Below are 23669 nucleotides of genomic sequence, written 5' to 3' on the forward strand. Positions count from 1 at the left end.
ATGGTAGTTCAACACCATACCTAGATCAAGCTCCCCCTCACCCGAAGCTACCCCCTACCACTCTAGCCCTGCCTATGAGCCCCCCTTTAAACCCCTCGCCACATCCCTACACCCCAAGGAGTCCCATCCCAAAATTCCATAAAGAATAATAAAAACATCACAATGGGATTCAGCACCCTCAAATCCCTGAGAAACCCAGACATTGCCGGGTCACTAAGGATGACGAAACCCCACCCACCATGTGCTCCACTCACAACTTGGATGCTCCAGCATTCCGACATGATTCCACCATAGGGAACAATACCAACAATCCCACGTATCACTTTGACCCAGGCCCCCCGCCCCCCGCCCCAGAGAAGCCCAGTCTCCTGAGTCCCCACAATTACCCCTGGCTGCTCAAATGCCTTCTTAAATGTGTCCCTCAACTGCTGTTGGCCCTCAGCTGCTGGTACCCAAGACTCCCCCTGTAGCTCCTGCAGCACTGACTCCGTCAAGTCACCCTCCTTCACATCCTATCATGCACCCAAACATCAAAACGACAGGGCAAACGGATATCTCCATCTGTATCATATGACCTCCAATTGAAGAAAGGACATTAAGAGTCTACATGTTTTCCTGTAGTCCAGGGTGTGCGACGATAGGTACTGGAAGAACTTAATGGAGGATCCTTCCCATTCAAAAGTACCCAAGCCTCTCACCTTTTGAGAGGCAATCACAGTGCTCCAAATGTCTTGCAGATTGCAGACAGGGTTCTGTGTGTTGTAGGCCCAGGGAGCTCTCTATATACATGCATTTAGCTATTTATGATTCATAAGATTAACCATCTAAACTTTAGATTCTTTTACGCTCCTTTTAGCATTATTTAATGGTGACTGTGCATATAGAGTTTGAAGGAAAAAAGGAATGTTAATAATATAGAGCTGAGTTAGTGCCTTTGGAGCAAGTTGAAGATGCAGTTAAAAAGGAAACAAATGTTTGTTACTGTGACCTTGTTTGTGACCTACTAGTCCTTTTTTTCAACAATGCCAAGTTTCATACCATTGAAGTACAGTAGATCAGGAATATCAATACCGAAGTGCCCTAATCATGAAGCAACTTCACAAGATAAACGAATTGACGCCCTGCTTAGTAGAGTGGTGAATAAATTAATTGGAGAATGTGTTACTATTTGGCTTTCCAGAGCAGGCCGCAAGAGTGTTTGAATGAGGAAAGTGTGGTAAATCTGTGGTAAATCTGTTCAGAACCTCTGAAGCCACTATGTTGGCATTCCACGTGCATAAATGAGTAGAATAATGCTTTTCCAGATGCTTACCTTGCTTCCTACGTGGACACCTAAACTCACTGAATGCTGAATCAGAGTTTGACTTGATTAAAAAGAAAGTGGAGTGTGTCGGTCGACTGAATTTGCTGGTCAGCAGCATGAAACTTCATAAATATTTTATCATACATACTGACCTCGCAGACCGTTAAGTCCTGTTAAAAGGATAGTTTTGTAAGAATTCAGTTATAATGATGGCAATTTTATCTTTCTTTACACAGGTCTGAAAAGAGCAGTATTTCTGAAGACTACGAGCAAGGTAATTCAAGAAATCAAATGATCATTATCATGTCTTATAAAATGTTATGGTAACAGTCAATAAACATTTTTTGTTTGATTTTGCCATTTATACTTATTTTATTTTAGGGATTCATATATCACCAACCTACCTCTGGGGCAATGGAACATTTCACATAATAACAAAATCTTAAATAGAAATAGAAAATGCATATTAACAATAAGAATATTAACAAACAGGCATCAGCAGTAGTTATATAAGGGGTTGGGGACATTTGTAATCTAAAGGAAATTGTGAAACAAGAATCAGAAGGAGACGGAGGAATACAAGAAGCAGATTAAGATACACAAGTCAAGAATTGTCTGAGGAGGTCTGTTTTCTCAAGTCTTTTCTGAAGGTTTATTTGGTTGAGCACCTTAGTTAAAGAGGCATCTTGTTCCATGATCTGGGGGCATTGTTTGAGAATGCCTGTTTCATGGTTTTCTCTTTGTAAGCTTTTTTGCATTTCAATGGCTAAAATGTGGAGCTTCAGGTGATTTTTAGACAACCCGCAGAAGACGGGTCCCCGGAGAGATGGGTGGGTTCCTAGGAGTTTATGGATTTATGAATCATGCAACAATTTTAGATTGAGTATATGCTGGTTGTTAGTTTTCCTTAAGTCCACTTGAGGTAAGACTTCATAAAACCATCCCTTGGCATACATGTCCCCAACTCTTAGTATAAGTCTGTACAACCTAGAGGATCTTGGTAGAATGGCAGAGCAGTCAGGCTTATCAAAGGAAGAAGATGTGAGCTGTAGGTAAGTACACTGAACCCAGTAAGTGCAATAGTTCAAAGAAACACACATTAACAGGCCGATTCATGGAATAAATAGCGCGGCGCAAGTGGGCAAAAACGTGCGAATCGCAGTGGAATAGCGAAAATCGCACGAAAAGCAGCGCACGTCGATTCATGGAAGGCCGTGCGCGAGAAAACCAGCGTATGTGCGATAAAAAAGTGCGCGGCGCACGTTGGCGCACAGGCCATCTAACAGCGTGCGCCAGGTCACAGCGAAAATTGCACAGGCCACAGCGAAATTCGCACATAGCGCGGCGCACGCAACAAAAGTAGGCGGAACACGGGCGTAACACTCGGAATGGGGAACAACTTGCCAAAACGTGGGCGTCACGGGGGAAGTACAGGGCACAAGTGCGCGGAACGCCCACACGCTCGCCTACAACACGTATTCATGGAATAGAATAGGGGAAAAAAGCGCACGCTCAAACCAGCGCACAGGCACAAACACGACCGCCACAAGAAAGCAGGCGGTAGCGTCTCTGCGGCTGTAAGAAATGTGCGCCAAAAGGTGCGCCAACAAATAGCACCTATATACTGCCATGATGAATGTCCCATACTGTGGCCCTCCAGGAAAAATGACGTGCAAAGGGGTACACACAAACACGGACACCCGCTGACAAAAAATACGTGTGCGTGTATACCGGGGTGCGCGGGAAGTCTAACACGCGATTTCAGCAGGGTACGTGCATCACAGGGGTTCGCGTGAGGTTATTCACGCGATCGGGCCTGGGGGAGCGGGCTACGTGTATTTCAGGGGTTCGCGTGAAGTCCCTCACGCGATCGGGCCTGGGGGAGCGTGCTACGTGTATTTCAGGGGTTCGCGTGAAGTTTCACACGCGATCGGGCCTGGGGGAGCGGGCTACGTGTATTACAGGGGTTCGCGTGAAGTCCCTCACGCGATCGGGCCTGGGGGAGCGTGCTACGTGTATTTCAGGGGTTCGCGTGAAGTTTCACACGCGATCGGGCCTGGGGGAGCGGGCTACGTGTATTACAGGGGTTCGCGTGAAGTTCCTCACGCGATCGGGCCTGGGGTAGCGGGCTACGTGTATTACAGGGGTTCGCGTGAAGTTCCTCACGTGATCGGGCCTGGGGGAGCGGGCTACGTGTATTCCAGGGGTGCGCGGGAAGTTCCACACGCGAATAGCCTGGGCGCGTGTATTTCAGGGGTGCGCGGGAAGTTCCACACGCGAATAGCCTGGGGGCGCGTGTATTTCAGGGGTGCGCGTGGAGTTCCACACGCGAATAGCCTGGGTGCGTGTATTTCAGGGGTGCGCGGGAAGTTCCACACGCGAATAGCCTGGGCGCGTGTATTACAGGGGTGCGCGGGAAGTTCCACACGCGAATAGCCTGGGCGCGTGTATTTCAGGGGTGCGCGGGAAGTTCCACACGCGAATAGCCTGGGTGCGTGTATTTCAGGGGTGCGCGGGAAGTTCCACACGCGAATAGCCTGGGTGCGCGTGTATTTCAGGGGTGCGCGGGGAGTACCACACGCGAATAGCCTGGGTGCGTGTATTTCAGGGGTGCGCGGGAAGTTCCACACGCGAATAGCCTGGGCGCGTGTATTTCAGGGGTGCGCGGGAAGTTCCACACGCGAATAGCCTGGGTGCGCGTGTATTTCAGGGGTGCGCGGGGAGTTCCACACGCGAATAGCCTGGGTGCGTGTATTTCAGGGGTGCGCAGGAAGTTCCACACGCGAATAGCCTGGGCGCGTGTATTTCAGGGGTGCGCGGGAAGTTCCACACGCGAATAGCCTGGGCGCGTGTATTTCAGGGGTGCGCGGGAAGTTCCACATGTGATTTGACAGTGTGGGTCCTCCCAGGTGTACCCTGTACACCCTCCACGGCCCCTGCAGGCAGCCCACACCACAGGGGACTACCCTGCATCCCTGGTCATGTCCCGCAGGCAGCCCACCCAACATGGGCATGCCCCCCAGCAAAGGCACATGTCTCCTTGAACTAATGAACACCAACTCATGTCCCCTTGCACCCCCACCCCCCAGCACTGTGGGGCACCTGCCAGCAGGCCCCCACCCATGTCCAACTCATGTCTCCCACCACCCCCACACCCCAGCCACCAGGGGCACCCTCCACCAGGCCCCCACTCATGTCTCCCACCAACCCCACACCCCAGCAGTGCAGGGGCACCCTCCACCAGGCCCCCACTCATGTCACCCACCACCCCCAGCCACCAGGGGCACCCTCCACCAGGCCCCCACTCATGTCTCCCACCACCCCCACACCCCAGCAGTGCAGGGTCACCCTCCACCAGGCCCCCACTCATGTCTCCCACCACCCCCACACCCCAGCAGTGCAGGGTCACCCTCCACCAGGCCCCCACTCATGTCTCCCACCACCCCCACACCCCAGCAGTGCAGGGGCAGCCTCCACCAGGCCCCCACTCATGTCACCCACCACCCCCACCCCCCAGCCACCAGGGGCACCCTCCACCAGGCCCCCACTCATGTCTCTCACCACCCCCACCCCCCAGCCACCAGGGGCACCCTCCACCAGGCCCCCACTCATGTCTCCCACCACCCCCACACCCCAGCCACCAGGGGCACCCTCCACCAGGCCCCCACTCATGTCTCCCACCACCCCCACACCCCAGCAGTGCAGGGGCACCGTCCACCAGGCCCCCACTCATGTCTCCCACCACCCCCACACCCCAGCAGTGCAGGGTCACCCTCCACCAGGCCCCCACTCATGTCTCCCACCACCCCCACACCCCAGCAGTGCAGGGTCACCCTCCACCAGGCCCCCACTCATGTCTCCCACCACCCCCACACCCCAGCAGTGCAGGGTCACCCTCCACCAGGCCCCCACTCATGTCTCCCACCACCCCCACACCCCAGCAGTGCAGGGGCAGCCTCCACCAGGCCCCCACTCATGTCACCCACCACCCCCACCCCCCAGCACTGTGGGGCACCTGCCAGCAGGCCCCCACCCAGGCCCCCACTCATGTCTCCCACCACCCCTACACCCCAGCAGTGCAGGGTCACCCTCCACCAGGCCCCCACTCATGTCTCCCACCACCCCCACACCCCAGCAGTGCAGGGGCACCCTCCACCAGGCCCCCACTCATACCACCCCCAGCCACCAGGGGCACCCTCCACCAGGCCCCCACTCATGTCTCCCACCACCCCCACACCCCAGCAGTGCAGGGTCACCCTCCACCAGGCCCCCACTCATGTCTCCCACCACCCCCACACCCCAGCAGTGCAGGGGCAGCCTCCACCAGGCCCCCACTCATGTCACCCACCACCCCCCAGCCACCAGGGGCACCCTCCACCAGGCCCCCACTCATGTCTCCCACCACCCCCACCCCCCAGCCACCAGGGGCACCCTCCACCAGGCCCCCACTCATGTCTCCCACCACCACCACACCCCAGCCACCAGGGGCACCCTCCACCAGGCCCCCACTCATGTCTCCCACCACCCCCACACCCCAGCAGTGCAGGGGCACCGTCCACCAGGCCCCCACTCATGTCTCCCACCACCCCCACACCCCAGCAGTGCAGGGTCACCCTCCACCAGGCCCCCACTCATGTCTCCCACCACCCCCACACCCCAGCAGTGCAGGGTCACCCTCCACCAGGCCCCCACTCATGTCTCCCACCACCCCCACCCCCCAGCAGTGCAGGGTCACCCTCCACCAGGCCCCCACTCATGTCTCCCACCACCCCCACACCCCAGCAGTGCAGGGTCACCCTCCACCAGGCCCCCACGCATGTCTCCCACCACCCCCACACCCCAGCAGTGCAGGGGCAGCCTCCACCAGGCCCCAACTCATGTCACCCACCACCCCCACCCCCCAGCACTGTGGGGCACCTGCCAGCAGGCCCCCACCCATGTCCAACTCATGTCTCCCACCACCCCCACCCCCCAGCAGTGCAGGGTCACCCTCCACCAGGCCCCCACTCATGTCTCCCACCACCCCCACACCCCAGCAGTGCAGGGGCACCCTCCACCAGGCCCCCACTCATGTCACCCACCACCCCCACCCCCCAGCCACCAGGGGCACCCTCCACCAGGCCCCCACTCATGTCTCCCACCACCCCCACACCCCAGCAGTGCAGGGTCACCCTCCACCAGGCCCCCACTCATGTCTCCCACCACCCCCACACCCCAGCAGTGCAGGGGCAGCCTCCACCAGGCCCCCACTCATGTCACCCACCACCCCCACCCCCCAGCCACCAGGGGCACCCTCCACCAGGCCCCCACTCATGTCTCCCACCACCCCCACCCCCCAGCCACCAGGGGCACCCTCCACCAGGCCCCCACTCATGTCTCCCACCACCCCCAGCCACCAGGGGCACCCTCCACCAGGCCCCCACTCATGTCTCCCACCACCCCCACACCCCAGCCACCAGGGGCACCCTCCACCAGGCCCCCACTCATGTCTCCCACCACCCCCACAGCCCAGCAGTGCAGGGTCACCCTCCACCAGGCCCCCACTCATGTCTCCCACCACCCCCACACCCCAGCAGTGCAGGGGCAGCCTCCACCAGGCCCCCACTCATGTCACCCACCACCCCCCAGCCACCAGGGGCACCCTCCACCAGGCCCCCACTCATGTCTCCCACCACCCCCACCCCCCAGCCACCAGGGGCACCCTCCACCAGGCCCCCACTCATGTCTCCCACCACCACCACACCCCAGCCACCAGGGGCACCCTCCACCAGGCCCCCACTCATGTCTCCCACCACCCCCACACCCCAGCAGTGCAGGGGCACCGTCCACCAGGCCCCCACTCATGTCTCCCACCACCCCCACACCCCAGCAGTGCAGGGTCACCCTCCACCAGGCCCCCACTCATGTCTCCCACCACCCCCACACCCCAGCAGTGCAGGGTCACCCTCCACCAGGCCCCCACTCATGTCTCCCACCACCCCCACCCCCCAGCAGTGCAGGGTCACCCTCCACCAGGCCCCCACTCATGTCTCCCACCACCCCCACACCCCAGCAGTGCAGGGTCACCCTCCACCAGGCCCCCACGCATGTCTCCCACCACCCCCACACCCCAGCAGTGCAGGGGCAGCCTCCACCAGGCCCCCACTCATGTCACCCACCACCCCCACCCCCCAGCACTGTGGGGCACCTGCCAGCAGGCCCCCACCCATGTCCAACTCATGTCTCCCACCACCCCCACCCCCCAGCAGTGCAGGGTCACCCTCCACCAGGCCCCCACTCATGTCTCCCACCACCCCCACACCCCAGCAGTGCAGGGGCACCCTCCACCAGGCCCCCACTCATGTCACCCACCACCCCCACCCCCCAGCCACCAGGGGCACCCTCCACCAGGCCCCCACTCATGTCTCCCACCACCCCCACACCCCAGCAGTGCAGGGTCACCCTCCACCAGGCCCCCACTCATGTCTCCCACCACCCCCACACCCCAGCAGTGCAGGGGCAGCCTCCACCAGGCCCCCACTCATGTCACCCACCACCCCCACCCCCCAGCCACCAGGGGCACCCTCCACCAGGCCCCCACTCATGTCTCCCACCACCCCCACCCCCCAGCCACCAGGGGCACCCTCCACCAGGCCCCCACTCATGTCTCCCACCACCCCCAGCCACCAGGGGCACCCTCCACCAGGCCCCCACTCATGTCTCCCACCACCCCCACACCCCAGCCACCAGGGGCACCCTCCACCAGGCCCCCACTCATGTCTCCCACCACCCCCACACCCCAGCAGTGCAGGGGCACCGTCCACCAGGCCCCCACTCATGTCTCCCACCACCCCCACACCCCAGCAGTGCAGGGTCACCCTCCACCAGGCCCCCACTCATGTCTCCCACCACCCCCACACCCCAGCAGTGCAGGGTCACCCTCCACCAGGCCCCCACTCATGTCTCCCACCACCCCCACCCCCCAGCAGTGCAGGGTCACCCTCCACCAGGCCCCCACCCATGTCTCCCACCACCCCCACACCCCAGCAGTGCAGGGTCACCGTCCACCAGGCCCCCACTCATGTCTCCCACCACCCCCACACCCCAGCAGTGCAGGGGCAGCCTCCACCAGGCCCCCACTCATGTCACCCACCACCCCCACCCCCCAGCACTGTGGGGCACCTGCCAGCAGGCCCCCACCCATGTCCAACTCATGTCTCCCACCACCCCCACACCCCAGCAGTGCAGGGTCACCCTCCACCAGGCCCCCACTCATGTCTCCCACCACCCCCACACCCCAGCAGTGCAGGGGCACCCTCCACCAGGCCCCCACTCATGTCACCCACCACCCCCACCCCCCAGCCACCAGGGGCACCCTCCACCAGGCCCCCACTCATGTCTCCCACCACCCCCACACCCCAGCAGTGCAGGGTCACCCTCCACCAGGCCCCCACTCATGTCTCCCACCACCCCCACACCCCAGCAGTGCAGGGGCAGCCTCCACCAGGCCCCCACTCATGTCACCCACCACCCCCCAGCCACCAGGGGCACCCTCCACCAGGCCCCCACTCATGTCTCCCACCACCCCCAGCCACCAGGGGCACCCTCCACCAGGCCCCCACTCATGTCTCCCACCACCCCCACCCCCCAGCCACCAGGGGCACCCTCCACCAGGCGCCCACTCATGTCTCCCACCACCCCCACCCCCCAGCCACCAGGAGCACCCTCCACCAGGCCCCCACTCATGTCTCCCACCACCCCCACACCCCAGCCACCAGGGGCACCCTCCACCAGGCCCCCACTCATGTCTCCCACCACCCCCACACCCCAGCAGTGCAGGGGCACCGTCCACCTGGCCCCCACTCATGTCTCCCACCACCCCCACACCCCAGCAGTGCAGGGTCACCCTCCACCAGGCCCCCACTCATGTCTCTCACCACCCCCACACCCCAGCAGTGCAGGGTCACCCTCCACCAGGCCCCCACTCATGTCTCCCACCACCCCCACCCCCCAGCCACCAGGGGCACCCTCCACCAGGCCCCCACTCATGTCTCCCACCACCCCCAGCCACCAGGGGCACCCTCCACCAGGCCCCCACTCATGTCTCCCACCACCCCCACCCCCCAGCCACCAGGGGCACCATCCACCAGGCGCCCACTCATGTCTCCCACCACCCCCACCCCCCAGCCACCAGGAGCACCCTCCACCAGGCCCCCACTCATGTCTCCCACCACCCCCACACCCCAGCCACCAGGGGCACCCTCCACCAGGCCCCCACTCATGTCTCCCACGACCCCCACACCCCAGCAGTGCAGGGGCACCGTCCACCTGGCCCCCATTCATGTCTCCCACCACCCCCACACCCCAGCAGTGCAGGGTCACCCTCCACCAGGCCCCCACTCATGTCTCTCACCACCCCCACACCCCAGCAGTGCAGGGTCACCCTCCACCAGGCCCCCACTCATGTCTCCCACCACCCCCACCCCCCAGCCACCAGGGGCACCCTCCACCAGGCCCCCACTCATGTCTCCCACCACCCCCAGCCACCAGGGGCACCCTCCACCAGGCCCCCACTCATGTCTCCCACCACCCCCACCCCCCAGCCACCAGGGGCACCCTCCACCAGGCGCCCACTCATGTCTCCCACCACCCCCAGCCACCAGGAGCACCCTCCACCAGGCCCCCACTCATGTCTCCCACCACCCCCACACCCCAGCCACCAGGGGCACCCTCCACCAGGCCCCCACTCATGTCTCCCACCACCCCCACCCCCCAGCCACCAGGGGCACCCTCCACCAGGCGCCCACTCATGTCTCCCACCACCCCCACCCCCCAGCCACCAGGAGCACCCTCCACCAGGCCCCCACTCATGTCTCCCACCACCCCCACACCCCAGCCACCAGGGGCACCCTCCACCAGGCCCCCACTCATGTCTCCCACCACCCCCACACCCCAGCAGTGCAGGGGCACCGTCCACCTGGCCCCCACTCATGTCTCCCACCACCCCCACACCCCAGCAGTGCAGGGTCACCCTCCACCAGGCCCCCACTCATGTCTCTCACCACCCCCACACCCCAGCAGTGCAGGGTCACCCTCCACCAGGCCCCCACTCATGTCTCCCACCACCCCCAGCCCCCAGCAGTGCAGGGTCACCCTCCACTCATGTCTCCCACCACCCCCACACCCCAGCAGTGCAGGGGCAGCCTCCACCAGGCCCCCACCCATGTCCCCCTGCCCCCAGGTCCTGACGATACACAATCATGGCAGTAATGGGCAGCATACCCAGCACAAACACCCAGGCAAGGATTGCATCCACCCACATAGTGAATGCAATTACATGACACAACCCCAATGGCAAGTATGTAAATGAACACATGTCCGTCACACACACATACACAATGGCTGCAAGTGAATGTCAAAACCCATATCATGACATGTATGAAACCAAAGACAAAATAAGACAAGTGGAAGTAAAAATAAAAAATGTATTAAAGATTAAAAATAAGTAAACAAATCAAACATACAACTATGTGGATAATAAAATAAATGGTCCATGTTGGAGAACAAAAGTAAAAATCAAAAAACGAAAAAGGAATACAAAAACAAATGTTGACCAAAGCAATATCAAGTAGAAGCAAAAGAATGAAAAACCATTTCCACATGGTGAACACAATAATGAAAAAAAGAAAATTTTCCTTCAAAAAACAAACTAAATACAGGAATGTACCAGGGTCCATGAGCCCAACACCATAAATGAAACCTACTACTACCTAATGAAAAAAATATATACAAAAAAGTGGCCATTGTCCGAGCGGTCCAAAATAATAAAAACAAATAAAGGAAACCTAACACTAACTAACTATATACAAAGGCAGCGGGCAAGTCCTGCGGCTCACTTGTTGATGTTGCTGGCCAGGGCATCATCGAACTCCATGTCGATGTCCTGGAGGCGGGACTCTGTCCTGGCCCCGAGGTCTCGCAGGGATAACCCCATGTTCAGCTCAAACTCCCTGCGAGCTTCCTTGAGGCACTCAGCCCGCCTCAACGCCCGACGCATGAAGAACTCCGCCCTGACCATGGCGAGCCGCTCCTCTTCCGCCCGCTGCCGCTCCGCACCTATCCGCTGGACCAACTGCTCCCACACGGAAGACACCACCATCCCAGGGTTGCCCTGCCCTCCGGCCGATGCCTGCCCCTCTGATCTTGATAGCCCCGAGCCATGATGCCTCCCACGTCGAGCCCGCTGCTGCCTCCGACGCCACTGCCTCTGCCAGCACGACGGCATCCAGGCTGATGGAAACCACCGACGCCGTCGTGCACGTGCCCTGCCTGATGATGCTGTCACATCTTCCATCTGCTGGGGTCCAGTTGCTGTGTTGTCCACCCCTGCTGGACCTCCGACTCCCAACTGTGGCAGGGATGGGATCCCCACCGAGCTGGCTGCATTGGTCGGGGCAGGTCCACAGGGGGCCCTGGTGGCATCTGGGCTGGAAGACGGCAAGGGGAACGACTGGTGGATAGCCTGCACAGAGGAGGAGAGGGCCGCCACATTGGCCAACACATGCAGGAAACCCCCGAACATGGCCGATCCCAATTGGGCCACGTCGGCACGGTGCACTTCGTGATGACGTGCGTGCTCCTCCCGGGAAGCACGCACGGCATCACGAATCACAGCCGTGCGCATCGCGACCCCAATTAGGACCTTCTCCGCACGGCCAGGGGTTCCCACGTCCGCAGGTGGAGGGGAGTCAGGTGACATGGACATCCCCTCTACCTGCGGACAGGCCTGGGACGGGGCATCCCTGCTGGTGCATGGTGGTGCACTCACAGGGTCAGGGACAGCGACATGCACAGGCCCCTCCACGGTGACCTGTGCTGCCTCCTGCCCCTGGCCCTGGACTGCACCACTTGCACCAGCAGGGATGCCCCCACCAGGCCCCATGTGTGCCCCAGTGGCGGCCTCCTCCTCCTCTGTGCAAACCACCAACCTGGATGGCTCCTCACCGTCTCCCACCGTAGCAGGCCCCTGTGGGGGCTCACCCACCCCTTCCGCTGCAGCCGTGGGGGCATCCCCGCCGCCTTGCTCCACAGCGCCGTCTCCGCCCTCTTCTTCACTAGCCGCTGCGTAGAGGGAGACAAAGAACACAAGCATCAGGGCACTGTACAATGGTCCCCTAGACAGGAAGCAATAGCAGATGAGCACCACTGTCAAAGTACACTTCCATCATGTCCCTCCACAACACATGGGTCAGTCCAGGCAAAACACACACAGTAACAGGCATGGTGCATGCCATGGACATTTCCATGCATGTCCAATGGACTCTTGAAACATTCAATGATATGTAACTCACATGCATCATGGCTCATGCCTATCACATGCACACACTTCACCTCAGTCACATCCATCTGGCCCCAAACACACCAAACACAGCGGATACAAGGGTAATTTGGCTGCTTCACTGAATCTGTGCATTGTCACACACATGTGTCATGCATCCATGGCATGCACAAGTCACAGACACGCAGGTCAGGCACACAGACATGGCTACCATATATGTACCTGGCATCAGCACCCATCCCTCACCCCCACCCATGCCAGGTACAGAGACTGGCATGCTCTCATGTTCAAAATCTGCATAGGGCTCCCCATGCGGCATTTCAACACATGCAACAACCATGTGGATCACACATCACTGGTCGCACATGCATTACCATGATGTCCCTGCACACATACATGCATACATGGCCTATGGCACACATACAGGCAAGTATCATAGAACCAGCACACCGCAACATGCCCTGTCTCACACAGTAATGCTTGGACACTTACCGCTCAACTCCAGACGGGCCTCCCTCTCAAGGATCTGGGCGTGGAGCGCTGGGCGTACGCGTTCCAGGACCCTCATCTGGATGGAACTCATGCGGCCCCGGCCCCCCTCCACGAGGCGCCGGGCCTTCACAAGGGTCCTGGACCTCAAGTCCTCCCAGCGCTTCTTGATCTTCAGGACGTCGCGGGTTGCCACCCCCTCCGCGTTGATGGCAACCACACAGTCGGCCCAGATCCTCTGCCGTCCTTCCTTGCTGGCGCGGGACGATCCAAAGAGGGCATCATACTGCCCCAGGACATGCTCCACCAGGACACCAACTTCGGTGACAGTGAAGCTGGTGCCCCTCTGCCCCTCTGGCCTGGGGTTGCCACTGGTGCCAGATGTGGAAGTGCCCGACATGGCAACCCCAGAGACAGGTGTGGGTGGGCAACTGGGTCCTGGGGCTGGGCTGTGGAGCGATGTAATCCCAGTCGGGAGTCTTCAGTTCCAGCAGGGGTGGACACAGCAACTGGACCCCTGCAGATGGCTGATGTGCAGGCACCAAATGGCAGGGCACGGTGGCAGCAGGCAGGCAGGCAGGCAGCAGCAGATGGCACGTGGGAGGCTGCTCGGGGCACTGGGGGGCAGTAACTCGGCCTTCTGGGCAGGAGCGTGGTCTTCCGTGTGTTTTCGCGTGGCCAGCTTGATACGGAGTGATGCGGCACGTGAAAATCCTGCACGTAAGCGTGAAATCCGAGGAAAGGCCCTTAGCGCGTAAGCGCGTCAGCACGCATACGCGATTCTATTGGACCAGAGTCCCTCAGCGCGTAAGCGCGTCTGTGACGTGACCCGCACGGGTGTTCCCCACTCAGCACGTGATGACGGGGCACACGTGGAAATACTGCACGTCAGAGTGTCATCGCGTGTAATTGGACAAAAGTGCGCGTACACGCGATTGGCCTATGTACGTGTATTTAATGGGTGCGCGGGCACTTACACACGCAAGTACGTCAGGGAACCTGTATCCCGTGGTGCGTGTGAATTTCCACACGCTATTGGACTGGGAACTGGATTCCAGGGGTGCGCGGGTCACACGCTGTATCTCGTGGTGCGTGTGAATTTCCACACGCTATTGGACTGGGAACTGGATTCCAGGGGTGCGCGGGTCACACGCTCGCCTAGAACACACGCAAAGCATAAATTTGCGGACTTTAACAATAACAAGCTCAGACGCCAGGATGAACATACCGTTCCTAGCAGCAGTGGCAGTGGGCTACCAAAGGAGGAGGAGGAGGATAGTCAGGGCCAGAATATTCACACCCAGAACCAGCCTTTTCGGGGAGCCTGATGACCAGGTGTATGGGAGGTACAGGTTTCCACCACACATTATACTGGACCTGGTGAGTGAGTGGGAGGATGACCTCACATCACCCACCCTGTGCTCCCAAGCACTCAGCCCCCTGGAGAAGGTCCTCAATGTACTGCACTTCTTAGCCACTGGATCATTTCAGCGGACAAGTGCCATAGTGGGTGGGGTGTCACAGGCCACCCAGTCACGCTGCCTACACCAGGTCTTGAACATCATCACTGCACGCCCATCAGTCCGCAGGCACATATACCTGCCCAGAACACCTGCAGAAAGGCATGCTGCCGCCCTGGATTTTTACGCTGTGGCACGATTCCCCAAAGTGCTAGGTGCCATCGACTGCACCCATGTGGCTCTACGTCCCCCCAGGGCATCTGAGCACATCTATAGGAACCGCAAGCACTGGCATTCCATCAACGTGCAGGTAGCATGTAATGCCAAGGGAATCATCACCTCAGTATATGCCAACTATCCCGGCTCCACCCACGACAGCTTCATTTACCGAATGTCCACCCTAAGCCGGGACCTAGAAGCTGGGCGGCATGGCGATACATGGCTGCTTGGTGAGTATGTATGCCACTGCACATGCATGCATGTTGGATACTGAGCAAGGTCACAACCCCACCAATGATACCAATCACCACCTCCACAGGGGACAGTGCCTACCCTCTCAGCCCACACATGATGACGCCAATTCGGAACCCCACCACGCCACCCCAGGTAAGATATAACACAGCCCACATTACAACCAGGGGCATAGTGGAGCGCACATTCGGAGTGCTAAAGTCACGCTTTCGCTCCCTTGACCGTTCTGGCGGGCAGCTGTTATACGCTCCCCCAGTAGCGTGCAGGATCATAGTGGCAGCATGTGTCCTGCACAACGTTGCAACACGCCGGGGCCTGGCCGTGGACATGGTGGTGGTCCCACATCCCCAACCACATGCACAGCCGCTGCGCATGGGAGGGGAAAGGGCACGGGGGGAGGCAGCCCGTACACAGCTAGTGGCTAATTACTTCACATAGAAATCACACCCCTGTGGAGTGCACACTGCCCTGGCACATTCCATATGACAATCAATGATGACTCAACCTGACACTGATCCTGAATGTCTGGAGAATGAACCGGGAATACCATGTCAGCCTGAGATTGTTCACCTGGAAGTGTCACAATGTGTGCATCCCTACCCACACAGACACCACCAATGCAGTTTTGTGAAGTTACACATTGAAGCAGCTAAAATGAATACCCACTTGCAAAATGCAACAAGAGGACAGTGCCATGTCAGCCAACCCAACCCCAGCACCGCCACACGACACACCGTGCCATGTCATGCTAATTGCAGGTAAACAAAGTAATCCCCACAACATGACATCAGTCTCACTATGTACAGTGGCACTATTAGAAACCTGCAACACCTGAAATGCTCACAGCAATGCCGGACCAACAACATACTTGAGCACGTACTACCATTAACATGACATCACAAATGTTACATATTAGTAGTCTCACCACCTGGAAATGCCTGCACTCCCACCACTACCAACTGTGCAGTGTTGTCGCCATGTAGAGTTGTAGGTGCACTGCTGCCAACATGGACCCCATCTCCAGACTAGAGGTCCTTGTGTGGACATGAGGAAGGGACCTGCAAATTGGGAGGTAGACACAGAAGAAGAGTTACACATCAATGCAACATGCAGTGTACAACACAACCGCAATATGCACTAGGAATGTATACACAGTATTGACTACAGACTGCCCACACAGCTCATGGGAGTCCAACGTCACTGTGTAATTCACTGTCACTTGGGCACACCCTTTGCAAGCCCATGGAAACGGGAAGCAGGAGGGGTGTGTGTGACTCAAACCCAAGCATCTGAACCAAATACATTACAAGCCTGCATGTGCCCAGCCACAATGCAGCGTATGCCCACAGGAACCACGGAAGCCAACAGATCGTCCCAAAAAAATTGGGAATAAAAGAAATCAAAATAAAAATAAAAATAAGAAACAATCAAAAATGGCCATTGATGGGCCCGGGGGGGTTGGGGAGGCAACCCAGGAGGTCCGAGGACAGGATGCACACCAGAACCCACCTGCGTGGATCCTGGGAAGATAAAACACCTCCATGGGCTCATGGCCCACACGGCTACCCTATTGTGGGAGTATCACTGCTGTCGCTATTATCACCCTGTGCAGCTGCATCCGGAGGTGGTTGCACTATGGGAGGCAGCCCACGCAAGGCCCTAGTCTGCTCCTCCATGGCTGCAAGCATGCGGGTGTGGTAGGTCTGGTTCTGGAGGATGAGTGTGCGGAGGTCCCCATGCAACAACTCACGGGATGCCCGGACCTCCGCCCTCGTTGCCTCCATCTCAGCTGAGAGCGTACGGGTGAGACGCTCCAGCTGCTGTTCTGTCCTTTGGTGTGTTGAAGCCTCAAGCTCAACAAGAGTCGTCCTGAGGTGAAGGAGCTCCTGCCTCAGGGCTTCCCTGTGGCCCTGGGACTCAATGGAGATGGCCTCCTGCAGAGTCGCCAGTGCCGCCCGCCTGTCCCTGTTGGACCCCAACATGTCCTCCCTGTGTGACTGGCAGATGGAGTCAGTTGCCTGCTCTAGTCGCTCCATCAGCCTTTCTGGGGGGACAATGGAAGTGGCCACCCTATCCATGGCCTGAGCCATCATCTCGGATGATGCAGCCTGTAGGGTTGCCATACCGTAAATGGATTGCTCCCATGCGGTATTGCCGGGTGGCGTACGGCCACCACGTCGGCGGGCACCACACCTGTCTGGGGCAAGGCGAACTGCGCCTTGCTGTGCCGGCACTGCCTGAGGCTGCAGGACTGCATTCCCCCTCTGATCTGCTGGCCCAGGAACAGGATCAGATGTCGCAGAGTGTGACCCTGCATCCGTAACCACCGAAGGCGTAGCTGCCAACACTGACATCCCCATGGAGGGTTCTGACCCTGGTGCAGGTGGGTGAGACAGAACAGAATCCCTCCCTGGAACACTCACCTGCGACGGCACGTAGGTCTCATCCGAATCAACACCTGAGTACAGCTCGGGGGAGGTGCAGCCAGAGACACCCCTTGAGAGCACGACCTGCAGCACTTGTGGGTTCTCCCCCACCACCACACCACGTCCCTCACTGGTGGTTGGTCGGCCCTCGGACCCCTCCTGGGTCTGCACCATCTCCACAACCCCAGCAGTATCAGGTGCGTCTTCCCCTGCAAAGACATGAAAACAAAGAAATGGAAACAGGCATTAGCACCATGGCACACAATGAGGGCTGAGAAGCAAGAGAACCAGTACTTGATTGACACATGTCCCACATGACTAAAACCCTCCCATGCATGCACCCTCACTGCGTATGAAGTGCAGGCAAATGGCACACACTGATGACACCAAGATGGAAGATGAACACATTTTCTGCATGCTGCCTGGCAGTGGCATCACACATTGGCCTGTGATTGCCAGGTGTAACACACATGCCATCACACAGATGGCATGTACCATTGCTATTGAGTGAAGATGGAGAGGAGGGCAGCAACTATTCATTCAGTCCAGTTCCCGCATGTAATTGCTTTTCTAATTCTAACAGGTCAGATTTTTCACCTGGAGCTGCCAGTCTGAAATGGTCCAATTGCACAGGGACATGTGTGTACAAATGATATCCAGGTAACAAAGTCACTCCACTTTACCATACCCATGTCAGACATGTGACTAGTGGACAGCGACATGCCTAGTGAAAGTGGTGGAATGCAAACAAACTGACTGAATGAACAGTGAAAAATAAGCAAATATGTTGTGGCAAGGTGACACTTCAAGGGCAACTGGCGTGCAGTTGGGCTAGATGTCTACTGTTGGCAGAAGGGATACTGCTATGGCCAAATGCAGCTGCGCAGGAAGTATTGCATGAAGCACATGGCTGACCCATACGACTCAGGCACACACACTCTCACCTGGCACACAAACAGAAGCCCTCACACACACACCATGCACATGTATGACACACACATGCATGTGCACTCACCGGACCATGCCTCGTAATCAGCCAGATCTCCCACGCCTTGGATCTGTTCCTCCGTGACGTAGGTCCCAGCGACTGACTCATGTGGAGTGAGTTCCATGTCTACTACTGGAGACCCACCTCCAGTCACTAGAGTTGCGGCATGACTTGAGGCCAGCTTACTCTTTGCCCTGCGCTTTAGGTCATTCCAGCGCTTATAGCAATCATTGGCTGTGCGCCTCACGATTCCAAGGGCACTTACGATGTCCGCAACGGTCTGCCAGTGTGCCTGGCGTTGTGCAGGTGTGGTCTTGGATCCTGCAACAATGACCATCTCGTTGTCATGTCCGGACACATACTCGACAAGTGCATTCAGTTCGTCATCCGTGAAGCTGGGCTTCCTGGACGGGCCGGACTGTGTAGCCGTGTCTGGGGCATCAGCCTGTGCCGGACGAGCACTCTTCCTCTTCCGCTTGGAAGGTGGTGGTGATCCTGAGTGTCCTGCGCCGCTCTGGACACTGGGGGCAGGAGCCCTGGTGGACTCTGTATCAGGAGTGTGGGATTGCACACTCAGCATGGGAGTTGGTGCAGGCATTGGCTCTAGTGTGATGGTGTCAGGGGGAATGTCAGCAGCATGGACTAGGACCGACACTGTCCTGGCTGGGTGTGTGAGGGCTGGGGTGGATGGAGCCGCAGCTGCCCCTGCAGCCTCTCCGCCCTGCCTCCTTGGTGCAGCAGATGACCTTGCTGCCCCAGATCCACGTGGCATGATGGCATCAACGTGCACCAGCGCACGTGTCGTAGCCCTGCTGACCTGGAAGTCAGCCATGGAGTCAGCCAGGTCTGGTGCCACAATGGGCTGGTCCAACAAGGGCTGAGCATGGATGGTGTCAGCCACATCAGCCTCAATGGGAGGGGGGGAGGAGGGGGGATTATGGGTGCCCGTGACTGGTCCTCCACACATGGGGGGACAGGCTCACCCTGCAAGTTACGACCACGTCCCCTACCGGATCCACCACGGCCACCACTTGTGGCTCTTCCACCTTTGCCACCCTTACGGAATCCTCGCCTCCCAGCCATGGCACTGATGTTAATGTGCGTATGGGAGTGGATGTAGACTATTGTCCTGGGCAATTGGGGGTCAAAGGGGTTGGGTACCAGATGGTAATTGTACCCTAGTGCTCTAGCAAGGCTGAATGTAACCCCTGGGGAAAGATGACGGGTCACGCAACGCACAGGAGGCCCAAAAAAGGGAGATGACGTGCACGCAACCCCTCCTAGACCACGTGTGCAGAAAGAAAAACCTGCACTACGCTGTGGCACCCAGAAACACAAGAATGAACGTATGCGTGTCACACGCAGCCTAGAATGACCTCTGAAGGGGTAGGCTACACACGGGGCAAGCACAGATGTTAGATACGTGCGTGACTCACCGTCTGCCTGGTAAACGAGCGTGTAAAAGGAGCACGTTTGGTTGGCAACACCCCCGCCAAAAGAAGATTTGTACGCTGTCTGAGGAGACAGGACAACAGTAGAAGGGAACACTGTTTGAGGGAACAGGCCCAGGTAAACCAGTAAAAGCGAAAGAAGAGAAAAAGCTGTCAGAGGTAACAGGGAATACGAACTTGAAACGCCGTGAAGTAAATCGCGTGTGAAACGACAAGAAGTACAGAATTCACCCACTCGCTCTCCACGAAAAGCACGTACAAGGAAGTGGTGTTCTACGCGTACCTTTTATACAGGCCCACACGTCCAGCGTCACTTACGCGGCGTGTACGCGCTAGGGCCATTTCCACCAATTACACGCTTTGTCACTTCTGCGTGTAGGGACATTTCCTCCAATTACACGCTTTGTCACTTCTGCGTGTGGGGCCATTTCCACCAATTACACGCTTTGTCACTTCTGCGTGTAGGGCCATTTCCACCAATCACACGCGATGAGACTCTGACGTGCAGTCTTTCCACGTGTGCTCTGTCATCACGTGCTGTGTGGGAAACACCCGTGCGGGTCACGTCACAGACGCGCTTACGCGCTGAGGGCCTTTGGTCCAATAGAATCGCGTATGCGTGCTGACGCGCTTACGCGCCAAGGGCCTTTCCTCGATTTTCACGCTGACGTGCAGGATTTTCACGTGCCAAATCACTCCGTACCAAGCTGGCCACGCGTAAGCACACGGAAGACCACGCTCCTGCCCAGAAGGCCGAACTACTGCCCCCCAGAGCCCCGAGCACGCTCCCACCTGCCATCTGCTGCTGCCTGACTGCCTGCTGCCCACGTGCACTGCCATTTGCTGCCTGCACATCAGCCAGGGGTGCTGTTGCTGTGACCACCCCTGCTGGTACCTAAGACTCCCGACTGGAATTCCATCGCTCCACAGCCCAGCCCCAGGACCCAGTTGCCCACCCACTCCTGCCTCTGGGGTTGTCATGTCGGGGCAAACACCATCTGTGACCACTGACAACCCCCGGCCAGAGAGGCAGAGGGGCACCAGCTTCAGTGCCACCGAAGTTGGTGTCCTGGTGGAGCAAGTCCTGGGGCAGTATGGTGCCCTCTTCGGAAGTTCCCGCGCCGACAAGGAAGGACGGACTCGGATCTGGACTGACATCGTGACTGCCATCAACGCGGAGGGGGTGGCAGTCCGGGACTTACAACATGTCAGGAAGCGCTGGGAGGACTTCAGGTCCAGGACCCTGAACAAGGCCCGGCGCCTCTTGAAGGCAGCGGATGCCAAGGGGCGCCGGGGCCACTTGTCGGAAGAACAGATGGGGGTCCTGGAACGCATATCCCCAGCGCTCCACGTCCAGGTCCTGGAGAAGCAGACCCGTCTGGAGTCGAGCGGTGAGTGTACATGCATCCTGATTGTGAGCAGTGCGTGTGGTGATTATTCGGTATTGTGCAGGTTGCACATCTGTTTGTATGGGGTCGAGGATGGGTGGGGGTGTACATGGCCGTGGGGCTGACACATGCGAGGGCTGTAATGTGTGAGACATGGATGGTGCTTGTGTGTGTAGGCTTGCATGGCAAATGCAGTTGTGCGTGCACACATGTTTGTATGTATGTGTATGTAAGTAGACATGTCCGTGATGTCACGCATGTATGTTGTATTGGGCTGCATGTATGAGCACTGTGTACATGTGCATGTGTGTGTATTTGACAAGGGTGCAACAGTGATGCAACATGGATGCATGTGACTGCGGTATGTGTAAGCCTGATTGGCAGATGTGACATGGATGCCCGTCTGAACAGTGCGACACTTGGCAGAGGTGTACACATGCATGCAAGTGTGGTGGTGTGTGTACATGTGTGGTGCACTTCCTGTGTTGCATGTGATGTCTGGGTCACCTTTGGCTGCTCATGCTGTTGTATGTGTATGGATGGTGGTGGCAGTTGCGATATGGCTGTGGTATGGCTCATGTGTGCGAGTTGCAATGACATGTGTGTTGGGGATTGTGATGACATGTCTGAGGTTTGCCAATGCCACTCATGTGCAACTGTCATGTGTGTATGTGTCCATTGTACAGTGCCCTGATGCCTGTGTTTTGTTTCTCCCTGTCTGCAGCGTCAACTGATGAAGAGGGCGGAGAAGGTGCTGTGGAGCACAGCGGCGGGGATCCGACCGCCAGCCGGAGACGCAAGGCCCGGCTCCCCTCCCGTGTTGTCATCTCGTCGGGGAGTGAGGAGTCCGGTGACGCGTCCCAGGCCGCAGCTGCCTGGGGGAGGTCCAAGAGGCGGAGGTTGGAGTTGGACTCCTCGGCAGCAGAAGGGGCAGCTGGGACCCCACAGGGCCCAACAGGGGAAGATGGCACGGAGTCATCCAGGTTGGTGGGGGGTCTGGTGGAGGAGGAGGCCGTGCAAGCACCAGAGACGGGGTCTGGAGGTGGGGATCCCACTGGTGCTAGTGGTGCAGTCCAGGACCAGGGACAGGAGGCAACACAGGCCGCCGCGGAGGTGCCTGTGTGCAATCCTGTCCCCGATCCTGTCCCTGCATCATCTTGCACCAGCAGGGATGCCTACGTCCAGACCCGTTTCCAGGCAGGGGATGAGCTGACGTCAACTGGCCTTCCTCTGCCTGCGGACGTGGCTATCCAGGTCCGGGTTGAGCCTGTCCTGGCTGGTGTGGCGTTGCGTCAACGGGCCATGCGAGGTGACCTGCAGTCTTTTCATGGAGAGACTGCACGTCATCTCGAATGGCTCGTTGACCACGTCAGCCTGCTGGGACAGGTCACCCAGACCGGATTCCTCCGTCTGATGGGGCTTGTTCCGACCCCCTCCTCAACTGGACCCCCTACGCGCCAGTCGTCCTCTGTGCCATCTTCCCACCCATCAGTCACCTGGGTGCCCTGTGGAGCTGCCTCTGACAGTGCGGCCAGGCTGGTGGAGGAGGCATCCCTGCCACAGTCGGGAGTCGGACGTCCAGCAGGGGTGGCCACATCAACAACTGCACCCCAGCCGGCGGAGGATGTGCAGGCAGCAGGAGGCAGTGCACGGGCAGAGGCAGAGCAGCAGCAGCAACATGGTGGGAGCCATGAAGGCTCGGGGCCTTCGACAACGGAGGGGCAGGCATCGGCCGGAGGGCAGGAGGACCCAGGACAGAGAGTGTCTTCCGTGTGGCAGCGGTTGGGCCACGCCATAGGTGCGGAGCGGCAGCGGGCGGAAGAGGCGCGGCTCACAATGGTCAGGGCGGAGAACTCCATGCGGAGGGCCCTGAGGCGGGCCGAGTGCCTCGAGGCAATCCGCAGGGGGTTGGAGGAGGACACGGCGTCGTCCCTGCGGACCCTCGGGGCCATGGAACTGGACCGCCTCCGGGACATCGAACAGGAGTTCGATGATGCCCTGGCCCGGAACACCACGGATTGAGCCGCTGGACTTGCCCGCCGCCTTTGTATATAGTTCTTTAGTTTTAGGTTTCCTTTGTTTTTTCTTATGATTTGGAGTCGACGGACACTGCTCCACTTTTTGTATATAGTTGATATTTAGGTAGGTTTTTTAGGAGGTTTCCTTAGTTCAGTTGTGATGATGGACCCTTGTTATTTTTGTACATAGTTCTTTGTTGCATGGAGAGTTTTTACATTTCACTTTGGACAAAATTTTATGGATTTGATTTTCTACTTTTGTGTTTTTATGCGGACATGCAGCTTATTTTTTCACATTTACATTGTAGTTATTTTTCTTTCTTTACCATTCGTATTTTTGTCCAATACATTTTTTTTT

At 58.3% G+C, this 23669-nt stretch overlaps 1 protein-coding gene across 6 annotated transcripts in view; it reads left to right on the forward strand.

The window, feature by feature from the left end:
- The window catches only part of GTF2IRD1 (GTF2I repeat domain containing 1), a 1038761-nt gene that overhangs the window by 511315 nt on the left and 503777 nt on the right, over positions 1-23669 (forward strand). For all 6 annotated transcript variants that reach the window (XR_011274579.1, XM_069614744.1, XM_069614746.1 and 3 more), the window contains exon 12: positions 1540-1577. Coding sequence is in view for 5 of the 6 variants with exons in the window: in XM_069614744.1 (XP_069470845.1) it covers positions 1540-1577 (38 nt within the window). In the remaining variant the exon portion in view is untranslated. The remainder of the gene's footprint in view (positions 1-1539; positions 1578-23669) is intronic.

Source organism: Ambystoma mexicanum, chromosome 9 (assembly GCF_040938575.1).
Source record: "Ambystoma mexicanum isolate Mex_15411 chromosome 9, UKY_AmexF1_1, whole genome shotgun sequence".
In the NCBI taxonomy this organism is placed as follows: Eukaryota; Metazoa; Chordata; class Amphibia; order Caudata; family Ambystomatidae; genus Ambystoma; species Ambystoma mexicanum.